Source organism: Tympanuchus pallidicinctus, unplaced genomic scaffold (assembly GCF_026119805.1).
Source record: "Tympanuchus pallidicinctus isolate F22 unplaced genomic scaffold, pur_lepc_1.0 scaffold6, whole genome shotgun sequence".
Classification (NCBI taxonomy): domain Eukaryota; kingdom Metazoa; phylum Chordata; class Aves; order Galliformes; family Phasianidae; genus Tympanuchus; species Tympanuchus pallidicinctus.
The window spans coordinates 10,136,516-10,156,114 of record NW_026294780.1 but is presented as its reverse complement, the minus strand read 5'-3'; the positions used below and the strand labels follow the sequence as shown (position 1 = coordinate 10,156,114).

General features: G+C 44.5%; 1 protein-coding gene across 2 annotated transcripts in view; it reads left to right on the top strand.

Moving 5' to 3' along the window:
• Positions 1 to 9,793: 9,793 nt before the first annotated feature.
• The window catches only part of TBC1D8 (TBC1 domain family member 8), a 47,911-nt gene continuing 38,105 nt past the window's right edge, over positions 9,794 to 19,599 (top strand). For both annotated transcript variants that reach the window (XM_052664885.1, XM_052664884.1), the window contains exon 1: positions 9,794 to 9,942. In XM_052664885.1, coding sequence (XP_052520845.1) covers positions 9,816 to 9,942 — 127 coding nt within the window. In that variant the 5' untranslated portion in view covers positions 9,794 to 9,815. The remainder of the gene's footprint in view (positions 9,943 to 19,599) is intronic.

Below are 19,599 nucleotides of genomic sequence, written 5' to 3'. Positions count from 1 at the left end.
TTAAACTACTGTTGGTGATGAGCCTTTTCCTAAGTTATTCTGTTTCTACATTAAGCCTGAGCTACTTATTTCTGCAATTCTTTTCAAGCTTAAATCTTGCCATGTCTGGAAACAACTGTGTTAACTTACACAGTTACAAACAGGAGGTTTGGAACAGGCTAATGGATAAAGATGAGACAATGGAAGAGGTACCACAAAAGCAGTGACCCTGTTATGAGGAACAGTATAAATATGAACATTCTCATTTTCCTCTATTAAAAAAAAAAAAAAAAAAGAAACTCTTTACTCAAGGAAGTAGAGTACAGTTTTCTTCTTAGTTAAGACAACCTGGCAGGAATCTGTTGGGGGCAGAAAAAATGTTCCCTGTTCTGCAAATGGTTAGTGATTTTGGATAAAAAATGCTGTTGGCCTTGGAGTGCATGGGAAAGGAAGAACAGGCAACAAGTATCTACAGCATAAAACTCTTACACACATGCGTGCACAAAAATGCACAAGTGTGCCACTTGCAACACAGAGATAGGAAGCCGTATGGCATCCGTGGTTTCTCTTGCTCTCCCTGCCTACTGCAGAAGACTGGTGTCCTTCACTGACTCTCTTGCAGAAGCAGAGTGCTGTGTTAACACAAATGGCACAGAGCACATTGGCATCCAAACAAGCTGGGAGGCTGAGCCATTTTGCCTTCAGCAGCTGAAACCATTCTGTAAGCGTTTCACATACAATAAAACCTTCTTTTGCCATCGGGTGATTTGATCTCAGCATGTAACTATGCATGCCAGGACAAAAGATGGTAAGGTGGGTCAAACAATGGAATAGTGGGCAGAAGCCTCCTACTTATAAATATGACATTGTTTTGTCCAGAGGAGGAAATGCTGGCTCTTCTCAGGATCCTTGCTTCATGCACTATGCATCCCATGCTTGTGTTCTTAAATGTTTCCCTGTGATCAGCCACCATCTGCAGAAATATCCAGCTGTGCCCCTGGCTGCCAGTCATTCCCATGTTTCTCACAGAGATCACACCAAGGATGTACGCACACAGTTTGTGCAGTTGGAGAAGGGCACTGTTCCTCAGCCACCTACTATTTCGCTGGAGCCTGTGGTTTGGCATCAGCAACCACAGCACAGACATCGTACTATCACAGCATTAAAACTCATCTAATCAACATGACAGTGGCTCCCTCAGTCTGGCACAGCCATCTTGCAGGCAGCAGTGATGCCTCATTCACGTGCTGGTCCCCCTCTCTGGTTTATTATGGCACTGGTGGGTGAGAGCAAGCTCTTCACAGGGCTCCATGAAGACAGCTCTCCCCATGCACTAACTGTAGCTGCTGCCCATCACTCCTACTCTAGATAGTGCTGTAAATTCACAACTGTGGCACCAGAGGCCTCAGCTGGCAAGGGCTGAGGCAAACAACAGCCGTCTCCATTCTTCTATGTCAGCGTTCTATGTCAGATATGTTCTTGGCCAAGAACTATCACTGTCAAGTAAGGGTTAAGAAAATGCACTGCTTTAGTGCCCTTCATGGGCAGTGCTCATCCCACTGCGATAACATCACAGCCCAAAACAGGAACAGTGCGCTCATTGGTGCAGGGTCTGTGCCTGGAGAGGACACATGGGACAAAATGTTGAACCAGAAGCGTTTTATTTTTGGTAGTTTAATAATGGGCTGGGAACGTTTGTGAACACGAGCTGAGGAAAGACAAACACATCTTTTCTGAGGGACAGTGAGACAGTTCCCTCGGTATTTCATGCTAGTGAGGCCTTGAAGTCCTCACCATCTTTCTAAAACTCCTGGCACGGACTTACAAGCATGAACCAAATGTTTTCAAGTGAGCTTGGCTCACCTTGATGTTTGCACTCACATTTCATCCAAATGAGATGATGAGGGGATCAGAGGCCTGCAGGAAGTCCAGCTTTGAAAGATGCATGAACTGGGCAGGGGAGGAGAAACGGAGGGGACCAACAATGCAAATGCCATGCAAAGGTTTGGGGAAGAGGTATGGGGAGCCTGCCATAGTGAGGGGGAGGTGGGAGGCCATTATGGGTTTTGCTGGTTGTGTTACTCACAAAATATTCTTCTAGGACACGTGAAAGGAATGTGAAGGTGCAAGACAGAAGGAATTAATAAATAATCAGAAATACTTTTCAATTCCGAGTGTTTTATAAACATTAACGAATCTTCATAAGCTGTCAGAGAGGTATTTAAGCCACATTCCATTTTTATAGATAAGAAGATGAAAGCTCTGGCTTAAGTCCAGAGTTTTCAAAAGCACAAACTACTTTTTAGAGCTCTACTTGATGCTCAGCACCAGAACTCCAAAGGAATTGATTTCACATTTGCCATCACTGTCAATGGGAGACTGATTACTTCTACAAAACTAGGTTTTAACCTGCATGCTCAAAAGCAGCTGAGAATAGCTGCTGAAGGTTCAGGCTTCGTTGGCTTGTTGGGTTTCTTCAATGTGTAAAAGGACATACTGCTTTGGGAGGTAAATAGACACATAGAAAGATTTTGTCACTGTTGCCACAGTGCAACTTAATAAGATCAAGATTTTGTGGATTTAAGATTTACAAAAAGGATTAATTAGAAATTAAGGTTAAAAGAAAAGACTTCCAAGTGAACCCATTCATCTGTGCAAACAGGGAGGGAAGTGGATCACATTTTCAAATCTTTCTGCTCCTCCCACAAAGAGTAGGCAGATGGTTTGGGTGCATTTCCCTAAGTGTGTGATGAATATTTTATTCCTGAGAAGAATATAAACCAGGAAGGTACATTCAGTTACTGGCTTTGCTGAAGTGAGAAGAAAACAACACAAGACTTCCTTAGAAACCACATGAACTGGTAGTCCAGTAAATACATGCATGTATACATATAGCTGTGCAAAATACAATTTATAGCAGAACACTTTAAAAGTAAGGAAGAAAAGTAGCTATTTTCATTGGAGTTGTATTCTCATTGCTCTGTGGCCATGTTTGTTTCAAGGACTAAAGCCCTTGTTTGCCCACCCTCAAAAGTGAAGGTGGCAAAAAAAGGCCTCCAAGTTCTGTGGAAATGGAGAGAGTTGCACTGAAATTGGCCAGCAGCCAGAATAGGAGGAAATCACAGAATTTTCATGCTAAGAAAAGCTTCAAAATACAATGTCAGGTAGAAGCAGAAGTACAATGCTGATCAAAGTCAGCAGGTTCAAACCCAGCCCTTGCCACGTGCAGCACGCTTCCTCCCAAGCAGCATCAGTGATGGGCTGCCAGCAGTCTCAGCACAGCCTTGGATGTCATAGCAGATCAGTGGAAGATGTAAGAATCAAAACAGAAATGCTCCTCTGGGGATACCCCTGTGTGTCAAAGTGAGTCAAAAATTGCTTGAAAATTACCTGAAAGGGTATTTCAAAGGCACTCACGTACACGTTTCAAAAGTTGTGTCAGAGCACTGACACTTTCATGATACAGGGTTTGTGTTATGGCACAGTTCTGCCATTCTTGCAGTTGCTGTTCCCCCAGGTGGGCTGACATGCGCAGGAGGAGAGCAAAAATGGTAGCTTCTACCAACAGTGACACTGGGACTGTTCAGGTCATAGCACAGTGCCAAGCTCTGCGCTGGGAATTACCGTCTCCACCACAACTACCAAACAGGATCAGAGAAAAGGGAAAGTGGTGGAGTTTTTCCAGTTTTAATGTTGGTTCTGTCCTGTGTTCACAATAATAAATCCCACGGAGCAGCAGTGCAGCATCAGACCCTGCTGGAACAGGCTGGATGAAGACCACTGCAGCTGTAAGCAGGACCACATACTGTTATGCCTTTCTGGGCTGAAACTGTTGTGTGCCTTGAGTCAGCATAGACAGAGAAAAGGTCAAAGCTATTTCAAGGGTTCAAAAAGGCTGTACTGACCACTTGGGTGGTATTTTGGTGTGTGGATATTCAAAGGAAAAACACAGTAAGCACCTCAAGGAAATGTTCAAAACAACAAGGGCCCTGGCTCCAAGTGCTGCAAAACAAAGCGCAAATTCTGCCAGCATCTTGTGTTTGGTGTGGCATCTTGTCCCAGGACCAGCAGAAGACAGCTATGGCAGAAATACCACCGCCCATCTTCACACGGGAATGAAAAGTAGCACTGTGAGAAAAGCTGGCATACGGTTGGGGGCTTTTTTCCATTTTACCCCCAGAATCACTGAACTATTGCTGAACAATTGAAGAGTTTTTGATCTTGAAACGTGAATTAGTATGAGGATTTTGGATCAGGAAACAGCTTTAGAGGAAGTTGCCACTAAGAGGCTGCTCCACTTTAAGCTTCCTTTGAGGTTGCAGTGCCAGCCGCCACACTTCAAGTGGTGTGTTGGCTCAGCAGTACCTCAAGGTATTGACCAAATACCTCAAGGTCACTTGCTTTCCCAGCTAAAACCTCACTGCTGTGCAGAAACTTGCAATCAGAGAAATGGCATTGGAAATGCTGCTTAGGGAGTATTGTTCTGCCTGCCCTGGGCTTTTTCCCTTGTCACAGCTTACAGAGCTTTTACACCTTCACTGCTGATTCTTCCACCACTTACTTATTTCAACTGTCATTCAAGATCCCACATCACTCAGTTTAGTTCATTAAATTCTAAAAGGTATTAAAACATTGGCTGCTTGTTTCATTCCCTTTGAGGAGTGCCAAAATATTTTAGGAGGGCAGCTCTTCCTTTCTCTACAATGCAGTGACTATTCCATGCCAGAAATAAACGATACTCTTGAAATGCAGCATCTTTCTTGGGGCTGTCCTTTTGTACCAGTATAATTTCAGTGTCTTACTTCAATGTCAAAGTAAGTAATGAAGGAAAGTGCTGGGAGGATTGGTCTACCCTCAGCTGTGTATTTGAGAATAAAAACACCTCTGAGTCCAGGTGCCTTGGAAAACAGGCAAGGAGAATATCTTGGATGGGAATGTGAGAAGAACCTTTTCTCCACACCAATGACTGCCTCTGCTCCTGGCTTCCAGGGGTCATTTACCAATGGGGTTTGTCAAGCTGTGGTGAAGAGACCTCTGCATCCACTGCAGATGGGGAGGAAAGCAGGTAAGACCCAACTCACTGCAGAGTTGGTCAAGGGATTGGCAGGGCAAGATACGGTCCCTGTGCCATCCTCTGCAGAAAAGTGTGACTTGAAAACCCCTGCCTGGGTTTCCCCTCAATCATCTGCTTCCCAGAAGAGGTTTGTCAGTCCTAAATTGCAGAAATTGCAACTGGAAATCACGGAGTGATGCTGGAAGTAAAACAAGAAGTGGAATCAGCAACAAAAATAGGTGGGACAAACTGAACTACTTTCTCTCCTCAGTGGTTCAGTAAGATCTGAGAAAAGAACTGAGTTTGGCTGGTTGAAATATAAACATGTTTATTATAATGTTGTTGACAGGGAAAAAGTCATGAAATATTATTGCACAAAACCATGAGTCAAGACCTCTAATCTGTTTTTACAGTGATGCCTGTAGCTTAATTGCACTTACTCCCGAGAGTATATTATGACTTCTTATATCTTCATTATTGCACAGGCATTAATTTAATCAGAGATAATAAACAAAGCCTCTAATTACAGGTCATAAATTTTGTTACTTTACCAGAACAGGTGGGAAGACAAAACCATGCAGCCCCATAAACGTGAGCTGGCTTTTGCAATCCCATCATTAAGGACACTGGAAACATAGCTGAGAATTCTCCAACACTTCCACAACTGTCCTTAGTGTAGAAGACCTTTGGTGTAGCGTACCTTTGCCACCTCCTGGATCATTACAAACCCACACGTGTCTTGTGTTTGGATTTTTGAAATAGATCTAAGCATAAGAATTATGTTTGCAGATTCCCAGGATCTGATATGTCTAGAGGGAAGGATCTTTGCAGAGTGGTTTCAATGGAGGCATGCTGCCAGGAGTTGGGAGCTCCTTGCGAATGACTGTGATTTCCCTTCAGGCCCTCCTGTTTCTGCCAAATTTGAAGTGGATTTTCTGCAAGTGAGAAGCAAACGTGGCCTCTTTCCAACAGGACAATATCTGGGAGGGCGTCTGATGAGAAAAAGTTTACAGAGGCCTTTCAAAGCATCTTAAAAAATCCCCTCCTGTAGGGGATTCCTTGTAGTGAAGGAAGACATTAGCGGGGCATGGGAGGCATTTACTTAGTTATCTAATCTTTCTAATCCCCAAATTACATTGTAGGGAATGATCCATCTTTTACTATTTCTAAAATGACACTGGTCCCTCAGCACATTGTTCTGCACAGTGAAAAAAAAACCACGTGGTCAGCAGGATCTGTTTAGTATTTAACCTAGCCTTCAATTTTTGCAAAAAATGCCTCTCTTTCTGCTTTTAGTGAATTACTTTTCAAATGCAGTAAATACATTGTCTTCTTTCTTTCTGTTCAACACACTGATATTTGCAGGCAGCTATTTTGTACTCCAGTTGTTACGTTCAGCCAAGTTACTCACACATCAAATGCACCCAATCTGAGCTCACAAGTCAGCTTTGAACCTTTAAAAAGTTCTGTTGTTCATTTCTTAATCTGCTTCCACTAGATCTGCATTGTTTAAACACTGAAGTTCCCTGAAATTAATATAATATATCAAGCATGGTCCCTCCAGACTTTAGTGGAGGAGAATTGCTCTCTCCCTGATCTGTGCTGCGGACTTGGCACTACAGAGCAGGTAATACAAAGGGAAGGGGACAAGGGGAAATGGTTTCAAACTAAAAGAGGGAAGATTTAGAGTGGATATAAGGAAAAAGGTTTTTACTATAAGGGTGGTGAGGCACTGGCACAGGTTGACCAGAGATGTAGTGGATGTCTTTGGAGACTTTCAAGGTCAGGCTGGATGGGGATGTGAGCAACCTGTCCTAGCTGTATTTGTCCCTGTTTGTTGCAGGGGGGGTTGGAGTGGATAACCTTTAGAACCCCTTCCAACTCAAACGGCTGATTCTATGAAGTACAGCCCCACACTATGTGAAAATCTGGTATTTCTGGTGAGTGAATAGAAGGTCCTTTCACAGGTGACCCTGTGCCTGGGAGTAGTGTGCTGGGTGCTTCAGCCTGCTGCTGGGTGCTGACCAAGGGTGTAACTTGCTCCTTGTTTCAACGTAGCTGGGAGGTAAAGTATTTTCCAAACACGGCCAACTACCAGTACAGAGAATCTGCAGAATTGTGGCTCAGTTCTTTAGAAAAATCTCTTTTCTGCTGTCAGTGAGCCCAGTGGTTCCAGCCAAAGGGCTGTGGACCTCTGAATTGGCAAGTGGCTTTAAGGGGACATGCAACTCTGAGAAGCAAGAGCATTGACACCCGCTGACAACTGCACCACTGGAGTCTGGAGTGGAAAAGTTTGAGGGTTGCAGATCACAAAGGGCTGAAAACAGCAGCTGTTGTTTAATCTCCACAAAGTATTTTTCTTTGGTGCCTGAAATTCTGGAATAGGAGCTTAAATTTCCAATGTTGCATTAGTTCATATGCATTAATTTCCTAAAACCCCACACATTATTTCTCCACACTCACTGCTGCCTCTGCTCCATCTGGACTCTGTCATCTAGGAGTTCCACCAACCAAGCCTTGGGGACAAAACGAACTCACTTCTCCCAGCCTAGGGCATGTGGGGCTGCTCGTTTGCTGCCCATAGACACACAGTTCACTTTACACACATGAGGAATCTCTCTTCCCCCAGCATCTCAGTGATTTGCAGGGAAAAAAATTACAAGCGTGCTTCATGAATGAAAAAAGATGAAGCCATCTGAACAGCAGGCTCCCTGCCTGGTGCTATTAGTTGCTTAAATCTAAGAATGATACATGACATTATAAATACCTCCAGTACTGTCATTTCGGAGCACGTGTCAAGGGAGGGATAAGGCCAGAAACCTCATTCTCTTTCAGAACTTTCCTTCCAGTTATATTTTCACTTATTTCTTAAGTTATTTCTCTGCCTTCTGACTTTGAGGCATTTGAGTAACGCAGTGTGAGATAGCCCTGTTCTTTCCTAGACCATGTAAGAAAGCAGGTGGGAAAGTGTATAATTTCACAGCATCTCATGATGCTGTGAAAAATGTAAATGTAAAAATCTACTGGATTCCCATTCTCTCTGTTTCCGTTTGCCTCTATAGACACAAGCGTGATAAACTATTGCCCATACACCATCCAAACTCATTTCAAACAGAATGGAAATTGCCAGAGCATCCCTGCAGGGCTCTCTCCGTGTTGACAAACCTTCCCTTGGCTTTACCTAAGACCACCTGGTTAGCAGGTTTAGGCTGCATCATTCAGTGGCAAGAAACGTATGTGCAGCGACTTTTTCCTTGCATGTTTTTTGGCTAAATAAGACAATAATAATATAATAAACATGCTCAACTCCTCTCTGCAACCCTTGCTGACCCAGGATTGTTGCCGAAGTGGCTGTGTTGCTTCTTTCCTATGTCTGTGGCCATCCTTCCGTTTTTTTTTTTCCCTTCTCAGCCACTTCTAAGAGAGCATGAGCTTTAACATTTTGATTGATAATGGCTAAGCCAAGTCCGGTGTAATCAGCGATCCTGTTGGTTGGACTCCACAACACAGACCAGAACCATGTCTCAAGACAGCATTAACTAAAGTGAATGTGCACAATGTGGTTCTCTTCTCCGTTAGGTCTCATATCATTGTGACCAAAACCAAAGCTGAATGTAAAAAACTTCCAAAAACACTACTGGAAATTACTGATCAGTTTGGGAAGGGAGGAAGTACCACCACACCTCACCAAGCATTTGATGACTTACTGTCCCCCAGGATTGTTTTGGGGGCAGAGGAACTTCTGAGCTATTCTTATCCTGTAAGAGCTTTTTAAATAACCACTTCTTACTGCCATTAATTTTTAAATACATTGTTATATGGTTCCCATCATCTCCTTTTAATAGCTTTTCTTTTCATAGCAGACAGGTAGTATGCTCACAGCTTGCACATTGTAGAATCATACAATCATTACAGTTGGAAAAGACCACTCAGATTACCCAGTCCAACCACCATGCCCGCTGCCCACGTCCCTCAGTGTCACATCCACATGATTCTGTAACACCTCCAGGGATGTTGACTGCACCGCCTCCCTGGGCAGCCTGTGCCACTGCCTCACTGCTCTTTGCGAGGAGAAATTCTTCCTAACGCCCAGCCTGAACCTCAGCTGGAGCAACTTGAGGCCATTCCCTCTTGTCTTACTGCTGTTAACTGGGAGAACAGGCCGACCCTCACCTCTCCACAACTTCACTTCAGGCTGTTACAGAGAGCAATAAGGCCTCCCCTGAGCCTCCTCTTCTCCACACTGAACAATCCCAGTTCCCTCAGCCGCTCCTCATAAGACTTGTGCTCCAGACCCCTCACGGACTTGCGCTCCGTTTCGCTTCTCAGGACACACTCCAGGGCCTAAACGTCTTCCTCGTAGCGAGGGGCCCAGAGGTGAACACGGCAGTCGAGATGTGGCCTCGAGATGGAGCGCCGCATTACACCGGGATGGCAAGGAGCGCAGACCGCACGGCGTTTACGAGGCGGCAGCCAACTGCAGTCCGCCCGTGAACGTTCCCGCGGGCCGCTGGACGCCCGCACGGCCACCCCCGGACTCCAGGAAGCGCACAGCTCGGAAAACCGAAGCTCCCGCAGCAGCACCCCGACCTCCCCAAGCTCCTCACCCACGACGCACAGCCGAGGAGCGGACCTTGCCCCCGCCCCGCACTCAGCCCGCGGCAGCAGGAGGCCGGCCCCCGCCCGCGCTCCGCCCCCCGCCCCTCCCGGCGGCCGGGCCCGCTCGGAGGGAGGCGATGTGAGCGGGCGGCTGGGGACCGCGGGGGGCGGCGGGCAGGGCGAGATGTGGCTGAAGCCCGAGGAGGTGCTACTGAAGAACGCCCTCAAGCTCTGGGTCACCCAGAAGAGCAGCGGCTACTTCGTCCTGCAGCGGCGGCGGGGGCACGGCGACGGCGGCGGGCGCTTCACCGGTACCTGGGCGCGGGGCTCGGCGGGGCCCGCTGGCGGCGGTGCGCAGGGAGCCGGGCTGCGGGCGGAGCGGAGCGGCCGCTTTGTTCGGGAGGCGCGGGGAGAGCCTCGGGCCGGAGGCGGCTTTCTCGGCAACCCGTGATCGGGAGCTGCCCGCCGGCAGTTCGGGGTTCAGCTCGGTGCTGCACTTTCTTCTCGCTTTCCCTTCTCTCCGGAGCGGGGCCGTGCTTCGTGGCGGGGAGCGAGGGCTGACGGCGGGGTCCGTGCGAGGGAGCGGACCCGGCACGGCGTGCGGCCGCGGGCGGCGGTGCGCGGAGCTCGGGCGAAGTCGGAGCGAAGAGCCGAGCAGCGGAGCTCGCACCGAAACGCCGGGGGAGGCTGCGCCCTCCCGGCAGCGGGGCTTAAAAGCAGATGCGAAGCTTGTTCTCTACTTTTTAAGCATCGCCGTTTGAAAAGGCGGTTGGTGTGTTTGGGAGAACGATCAGGTTTTCTCACAGTGTTTTCCAAGTCTGTGTTATCGGAACCTTCTGCTCTTGAACTGTCGACCCTCGCCAGTAGGTAGTGCTGCTTTGTGCTTGTTTTCCTCCCGAAGTTTGTGTCCTAGCGGCGGATTCACGACGAAGCCCCCAACCTGACGTTGGCTGGGCTCCCGTTGCGTTAGTCATCACAGGATCACGGAATGGTTTGCGTTGGAAAGGTCCTCAAAGCCCATCCAGTTCCAACCGCAGCCGTGGGCAGGGCTACAGCCCTCCGAACTGGAGGCGCTGTATCAGGTTGAAGTGCCGGCACCGGTGAATGAAACGCAAGCATTGGTAACTCAGTGGCTTTCTCTGGCAGTGAGACAAAAGCCTGTCCCCAGGTTTTCCCCTGCCCCCCGTGAGGAAGCTGCAGGCCGCTCTTTTGTGACCGTAAGGGCTGTGTGTATTAATTTTCAGAGTTAAAAATAACCTTTTACAGCTGCTTGATTCGAGTCCAGCGCAATCATGAGGTTGGGAGCCACAAATACTACTCCTCGTGCCCGAGCTCTCCGTGGCAGAGATTTGGAAACTTAAAAGAAAACAAAATGCTTCTCTATCTGGTTACGTTTCAGGTGAATCATTTTCTGAACCTAGGGTGCATGGGCTTGCACAGACCTTTTGGCTGGCAAAGCCGAGCCACTCCTGTCTTAGAAAACATTGGCTAAGGGAACTGTGAATTCTGACTCTCATAAACGGTTTTGAAATATATCTGAATGTAAAAGGGATTGGAAATTAGAGTCCCATATCAAGTGTGGGAGAGCATTAAGGATAGCTAAAGGTAGATACTTTTTTTTCCCCTAATTTTTTTCCCCTAAATTTTGATTGGTTACATTCAAAATGGAGACCTGTGTGGAGAAACAGTTTGGGTTGGCTGGTACATTTGTTTCCTTTTTGGTGCAAAACCTGCATCACAATTCTTGTTTTATGGAGACGTTATTGGTACCTGCATTTTCTAAACTGACAGATGCAAAGGTTTGAAAAGTTTTACTGTATTTCAGAATAATGGTTCTACAGCTTGTCAGCACTGAGTTAGAAGTATTAGTTTATTTTGCTGGCGAAACAAGACTTAAGTGGGAACATTGTCCATATCTGTTTTCTTTTCCCTTTAATATCATAGAATCATAGAATGGGTTGGATTGGAAGGGACCCCAAGAATCATCAAGCTGTAACCCGCTGGCTGCTGGCAGTGCAGCCAGCCTCCACATTTAATGCTAGACCAGGTTGCCCAAAGCCCCATCCAGCCTGGCCTTGAACACCTCCAGGGATGGGGCATCCACAACCTCTCTGGGCAGCTATGCCAGCACCTCACCACTCATAGAGAAGAACTTCCCCCTGACATCCAACCTATCAGCTTGAGCCTTGGCCAATGGGAACTAAATTTGACAGAAGGATAGAGGCTGGAAAGAGGTGAAGGCCCTGCATTCATGAAAAAAGGTGGCTGTCAAAGGAAGTCTCTCAGCTCCTGCGCTGAGGCTGCACGTGCTCAGGCTGTGTTAGAAACCATCTGGGGATCAAGAAGGAAAAAAAAAAAAAGCAGCCAACAAAACCAAGGAGGCTAGATTTCATAAGCAGAGTGTGCAGATGGTGCAGTGGACCACCCAGCATAATTAGCTTTGAGCAGAGTGGAACAGTGGCGTCAGGATCGTGCAACAGCTGAGCTGCCCTTGTGGTTGCTGCTGCAACGTGGTGTTTTCCCTGAGTCTATGAGAGAACATCTGTTTTATTGCCCTGTTCTCATTCTTGTGTGTTTTGTTTTTTTCCTCTAGGATGCTTTTCTTTCCTTACGAGGGCATTTTATCCATTATGTAAGAGTAAGTTAGCGCAGCTGGAGGGGGTATTTTACATGGATTTAATTCCTCAAGGATGAAGTAGAGAACATCTATCAAAGGAAAGTGCTTTCCTCCCATACCCGCCTTACTTTCTTTGGGCACTGTGTTTCAGTTGGACTGTGAGCAGATGTTGGTAAGAGAGAGACTGTATTTGCTACTGTAATTTGATTTATCTTCTAGGGAAATTATTGAGAGTACACTGGATTTGCAAACAGTAGGTACAAAAAATGATGGAGACAGTGTTTAATTGTTCATGACCTGATCAGTGCAATTCTGTCTTCCCATGCTTTTTGAGTCAATGTTTAACTTGCCAGTTAGCCTGTATCTCTACTTGAGACTAAGACTGAATTAGAGACTCAGGAGGGAAATTGGTAATGTTTAGAAATACCTCGTTTAGAAATACCTAGAAACTGAATTACAATTTCTTTTTAATTAACAACTAATATTTAACCTAATTTTAATACCTTGAATACCTTCCTGTTTGATTAGATTAGTTTTGTGAATTTTGACAGCAAAGCTGTGTGTTCTGTGGCTTGCTAGGAATGTTTTTGTCCAGGGCACTGGATTAAGAGTAACTTTTCACGCTTCCCAAGCAGCTGATTTTGCAGTTTGTTTACACAGTACTTGACACTGCATGCTTTTAGTGTATAAATACCACGGGAGTCTTCTAAGTACTTGTGAATTTTACCTTTTATAATGTTAAGTAAAACTTTAAAATCAACTCTGAAGTCGGTAAACTGTTTCAAGCAGCTTTTTGTCTTTACTTTTTGAGATAGTTGCTTCTTCAGCTTCTTCCCTGAAGTAGGTAAATAAAAGACTACATTTTGTTCCTCTTTTACTCGTGTTTTTTATTTAGTTATGATATTTCTCCCTAATATTCTTCTAGCATTCAACTGTTTTCATCTCAGAGCACTTTCCAAGATGGATGTGGTCTTAAAGCTTTTGTAATTCTCAGAGGATGAAGATTTTAAAGATAAATGAATTTTTCCTTGAGCTTATTTGACATCTAAGACTGTATAAAGTTTTATATAACACACTGGCAAAAAGAAACATCTTCTGTATATGAGTCTGAACCTTATTATTTTTTCAATAAAAGTAAATGTGAGAGCAGCTTGAGCTATTGGCAGCAGTTGTATTGAACTCCTTGCTTTAGGATTTAATTTTTTCTTTTAAATAAAGTTCTTGCAGAGTGATGGCTTTCAGACTGGTCCATAGAGCACCTCCTAGTTGTGATTAGTTATACGGGAAGAACTCTGTCCCTTCTTTTCCCTTTGGCTGGATTCTGAAATTTCAATGCATAGAAAAAAGTGAGGTAAATTACAAAGGTAAATGTGAGGTAAATTTACAAAGTTGGTAAATTCGGTGTCCTTTTTTTCGGGTAATTGAAAAGCAAAAGGTGATTTGCTGCTCTTTTGTACTTGCCAATCTGAATAGTACTGCAATCAGCTTTTATTAGCCCTGTTTCTTTCCCAAGGTCAGGATAAATAATCTTGTGATGCAGTCTATTTCAGAGAAAGAGAGGGAGACCACAGAAGTTGACGTTTCCTGTGTCTAAGATAGTAATCCTGTATTGATCGCCTCTACTTACTGTACTCTAGAAGGAGAGGGTCAAAAATGCAGTCGAGACTTTGATTTTCAGTAGTGTATGCAAATGCATATCCTTTATTGTTTTTTTTTAACCTTTTGAAAGCCTGAAGGCAGAATAAGTAGTTTTTTAAAGGATGTATCCTGATACAGACCTCGAAATAGCTTGGCTACCAGAATCAAGGAAAGTTGCCTTCTAATATTAATATATCTGTGATACCAACGGAAGTTACTGGATAGATAAAAGTTAAATTTGAGCTCTAACTACAAAAAAAAAAATAATCCTTATGCAATAGATGGAAGAGAGGAAAATGACATGAAAACAGTGTTAGAAAAGGATACTTGGTAGTGCCCAAGTCTGTGTTCATGGCTCTGTTTTCATAAGGAAGAGCTCTTGGAAACCTTGCATGGGGAGAAGAGGAAATGCATATAGTTTACCAAAAGCTTAAACTCTTGTCAAAATTTTATCTAGCCTTGCCCTCAGCTGGAATTCAGACAGGCAAGTGATTTCCTCTTCCCTTTCATTTTTTCCCCGTGTTTCTGTGTAGCGTGCTTTGAACTTTCCTGCTCATGTGGCTTTTCCCCAGCAGAGCACATGGCTCAGGCACTGGTTGTGACTGCTCCCTACCAAGCCCAGCAATCACATCTAAATCCACGTTCTGCTCTTGGCTCGTTCTGTTTGTTTGCTTTTTGTGTCTCTGTTTCATTCTTGCACAAAAGGTGAGAATGCACTTGTGTGCGGAGAGAGGGCTCCAGGTTATCTTTGCTCAGCCCGCCAGTCTAGGCAATGCTGCAAACCAGTCAACAGCCACAGTAACTCTGTGTTTTTCAGTTGTGGAGGCCAAACAGACTAGAAGACAACAGGAAAGTAATTGAGAGTGCCTAGTGGCAGAGTTCAAGTAACACTGCCTGGTTCGCTTTAGCTTTATTTACAGCATCTGTCAGAAACACAAGGGGTGGTTTTTTATCACGGTGCCCAGAGCGGCGGCCTGTGTTGAGTAATTTACAGGGCTATATGCTTGGGCGTTGCTGTTCCCAACAGTTTTCAGGCAGAAATCTGTTTTCATCTGTACTTTTTGCAATACCAGAGGCTAGGCCTTCAGTTCTGTGGCCCTTGGGGCTTTGAGAACAGGCAGGGTGTGCTGTGAGTGCGGCCATATCACCTGGTGCAGGAGCCAGGGCAAGCTCAACGCTCGCCCAGCGCCGGCTGGGGACCAGCACTTAAACCCTGTGTTTCTGTGTGCCATGTTCAAAAAGTAAACAAATAAATAAAAAGAGGAAGAAGAAAACCTACCCAAGTCACGGTGTTTGATCTGGAAAAGCACAAGTTGGAAGTAATTGAAGGACTTGAGTGCTTAAGCTTCCCTGGATTAATAAATGCTCGAAGCATCTGTGAGACTTCATTGCTGCAAGGGAAACGCTGTCTTTCTGCAGCTCTTGGAGGTGCTCTCCTTCACCTTTTTTTTTCTTGCATGCTTACCCAAATAAGTTCTGTTAACTTTTATTTTGGGGGGTGAGAAGAAGCTTGTTGGGAGAGACTGACTCCTGGGTACTGCTTTGTGTCAGAATCTATTTACATAATTCAGCAGAATTCAACAAAGACAATGTCTGGTGTTAAGCTAAGACAGCAAGGTTCTGTTAGTAGCCTTCACAACTGACAGCGCTTCTCTAACAAAAACATAGATTTTAGAAAAATCAAAGTGAAAGCAGCAACCCGCGCTTCGAACTTGTAGAAAAATCCTGTTAAGATGTTAAGAAAGATGTAAGGAAGCCCCCAGGTGTTCTGCTGGGAGCCGCTGCTGGTAAGCAGTAGCTTCATTGCCAGTGTCCTGCACTGTCTCTGTCCTCTTGGCGATGGACTGCTGCTCTGGCCAAGGTGCAGGACATGAGGATGAAGATGTGCTGGAGTAGTTCTCAGGGTGCCTCTGCTCTTCGTCTTGCCCCAAGGGAGAAGACCACCCTTCTGCTACAGCTGGAGTGGACAGATGGACACAGGGACTCCTGATCTCCATCTGAATCACCACACAGTGGTAGCCTGCTTGTCCAGCCATCGAGTGTGCCTGCTGTAGTGCAGCTCCTACTTTATTTTAATGAAAATCCAAATTGTGTGATTTGCTCTTTTTTTTCCCTCCAAATTCTAATGCTTGAGCAGCTGTGCTTATGGCTGCTAACTCTCCTTGCAAATCAGTGTTTGCTCAAAACCAACCTGCACCGTTGACTACTTCCACTTTGCAGTAAGAGCATTTTCTTATTGATTAAAGTGTTTTGTCAAGCTGCGGCTTTTGCTTTTTGCCCAGGCTTGTTTTTCGTACTGCTTCTCTATCTGTTGGGGAACAGAAATAGCAAGCAACAGTAAAAGGGAGCTCTGAACTTTCCGAGACATGCATCATGCTCCATCACTTTGTTCTGAAGAGAGAGCTTGTCACTCTGCTTTTAAATCCTTGAATCCAACATCGGTGTTTGTATCTAACAGAGATGATGCAGCCTGATTCAGTGGAAACTGTAGGCACTTAAAACAGAGCTCTGGCATAATGTAGGTAAGCATAGCCACCAGTCAGTTTTCTGAACAGTCCTAAGCTAGTCCCCAGGGGCCTCTTGCTGAGCATCTCTGCAAACAGATGTGGGTTAAGGTGCTATAGTGTTCTTCTCCCCGTATTCTCTATTGGGTTCAGTTTGACAGGGAACCTTAAAACATGCCTTATTGCATACCTGCCTGGTTGTGCTGGTTTCCAATTCAATGAAGACCTTTCATTATCTCCTTCGGGCCTTTTAAATTATGATGGAGGTAAGCAGAGAGGTTCTCATTGTTCCATGGAGAGAGTCTTTATACCTAGCAGAGCAGCATACAAAAAATTGTTAGCGTCTTGGGTTGTCTCTTGAGTATTGTCCTAGAAGATGGAAGTAATAGGTATTATTTCTTAAACTAGTTCCAGTTTTTAATTAGAGTTCAGCTCTGATCACCCACTATCTAGTTTCTCAGAGGTTTAAAAGAATTTTTGATGTTGGTGAGGCGCTGGCACAGCTGCCCAGAGAAGCTGTGGTGCCCCATCGCTGGAGGCTCAAGGCCACATTGCATGGGGCCCTGGGCAGCCTGAGCTGGTGGGGGGCAGCCCTGCCCATGGCAGGGGTTGGGGCTGAGTGGGCCGTGAGATCCCTTCCAACCCAAAACATTCTGTGATTCTGTGAATTTTCAAAATACCTTGTGGATAATTAACACCAATTCAGGAAATAAGCCTGTGTTTTTTTAGTCTGAAAGATATGGTATGTTTAGCAGAAAATGATGTTAGATTAACTTACTGTAAACATGTTTCTTTGTCTAGATTGCAAGCTATGGGCATGACACAGGATAATTCATAATGGAACTTTTAATCTTTTTATGGGCGTATAAGGAAACTTATTTTTAAAGAATAAGTGTGTTTTTGTGCATTTGAGAACCAGTTGGTTATAAAATACCTTTAGTTAGCTTTTTTTTCTTTTTCCTTTGAAGAAATGGTCAAAAGTTTTGTTCCACATCATTCAGCTGAAACTTATTTAGATAGTAAAATCTGATTGTGTGATTCACAGTATCCTGCTTACATTCCTTTTAGTTATAGATTGACCTCTGTAGAAGAGAGACACTACCTATCTGTTGCAGAATGGGAAAGGATCCCCAGGTTCCTTGCTGTTTTTCTACCCGAGTGTGTTTGTGGCATTGTATCCATAATGCACATATAAAATAGATTTGCAATTAGAAGTATAGCACTTTTGCCTTACTTTGAGGTGTTCTAGTTTCCAATATCAGGGCAGAAAAATAAGCACACAGTTAGATGTTTCAAAAGTAGGGATGAATGAAAGCTACTGTGTATGGTGTGGGATCTATAGGGAACTTTGATGTATAGGTTTGCTTCTAAAAAAAAGCATAGGCAGAAGTTCCCACTGTTGGACTTTCCACTAGAAGGGATCAGATTTATTGAGGTGGAACATTTCATTTCAGTGGAGATGTTTCCTTTTCCGCTTCTGTCCTCTTCTCCTATTTGTTAGAAGCATACATTAAACCTGAGATTTGTGTCTGAATTCTAGCATGGCAGTGTTCTTTATGTTGGAAGAGCCCTTGTACGTTTTGAATACCCCAAGATGTTCTCTGGGCGCTCTATAGCCGACCCTTCAAATCAGTCTATGCAGTCCATGTAGCATTAACTGCTTCCCTGAAGTAGTTCTGTGTTCTGGGAGGTCAAAAAGTTGATGAGGAGTTGGTGGAGCAGCTTGTTAAGGGCAAAGCAGTACTTTCAAGTTTAAGTTTCTTCCACAAGTCTTGACCCACACAGAGTAACAAACAAACAAACAAACAAAAACCCACAACAAAATACCACTAACAAGGAATTTTGGGAAGGAAGCCTGTGTAGCAGTTGTCTCTTCTGAATCCTTCTAATTTTTGACTGTCCTAGAGATATAAATGGTTTCCCCGCTGCCTGTGAGAAAGATCTGCTCCATCCTAACATCAGTGTGTGCACCATAGATAGACATGCAGATTGTATAATTTCCAGCAGATTACCATATCCGGCTTGGATGTGCTTATGAGTGTTGTGTTCTTTTACACCCTAGAAAATGCATCCTTAGAAGTTCCATCCCACTGACCCTCAGCTTCCATCAGTCTCTCCTCGACATGTCTTGGCACTTATACACTCAGGTTCCAGCTTGCTTGCCCTACTTGGGCAGTGCTCCCCTTTACTGTTCCCCAACAAAACCCTCTGGGCTGAGGGGCATTGGGAAGAGATGGTGGCTGAGACAGCAGGGACAGGAGCAAGACTTTTAATTTGTATGGTTTTCAGTTGAAGGAGGAAACTTTTGTGTGTGTGATAGTTGATAAGCAAGATGGAAATTGTAAGCAGAAGTAAGCAATGAGAAGAGGAATTGTTTTTTCTCATCAGTTTCTCAGGAACAGAAAAAGGAATTCATTCTGTGCAGACTAAGAAGTGCAGCTTTGCAGCTCCTTGTGTACTTGCATGGCTTTTTTCATAGTTTCTGAAAACAATTACTTCACCAATCAGATGTTAGTTAAGTGTTGTTTTGGGATTTTCATAGCGCTGTTGGTTGACTTTTTCAGTTACCTCAGTCAAATTAAAAAGAAATTCTTCTGCTAGATCTATCACCAGGGGAAATCATGCACAGCCCTTCATAAGTTTCTTCTTTTTCTTTCATGCGATGTCTCAAGTCTTTTGAAGTTGGGAAGTTAAACCATAGTATTGTTCTCTGCATCGTTTGATGCTGTCTCACTGGCTTTCATCCAGCTATTTTGAAGACTGCACACTGAAGCTAATGCTGTGTTTTCTGTGAGTGTGGACACGTTGCTACCTTTTATACTTGGATGATTTTTTTTTTACTTTTGTTTTTTGAGAGGGCATTTTGCGTTTTCTGATTAATATATAACAGTCTTCAAATTCAGGTCTCCATTTTAAACACATGGCTGTTGTCTCTTAATGTGTATTTAGCTGAGGAGCTGAATAGTCTCTCACATCTCTCACAGTGTAGTTTTAAAACATACCAGTGTCCAACTTCTGCTTAGTTTTGGTGGCATGACCGGTGTGTATGAACACAAGAAGGAAGTAGTTGGTCTAATTATTTTTGCTTTTGGAAGGTTTTTGACAGTGTTCCATGTGGGATTCTTATAACTCCCAGACAAGAAAGTTGCTGCAATGCTATTTGGTTGTGCTGTACTGTGTTGTTGGGTTTTTTTTGTCCAAGTGAGGTG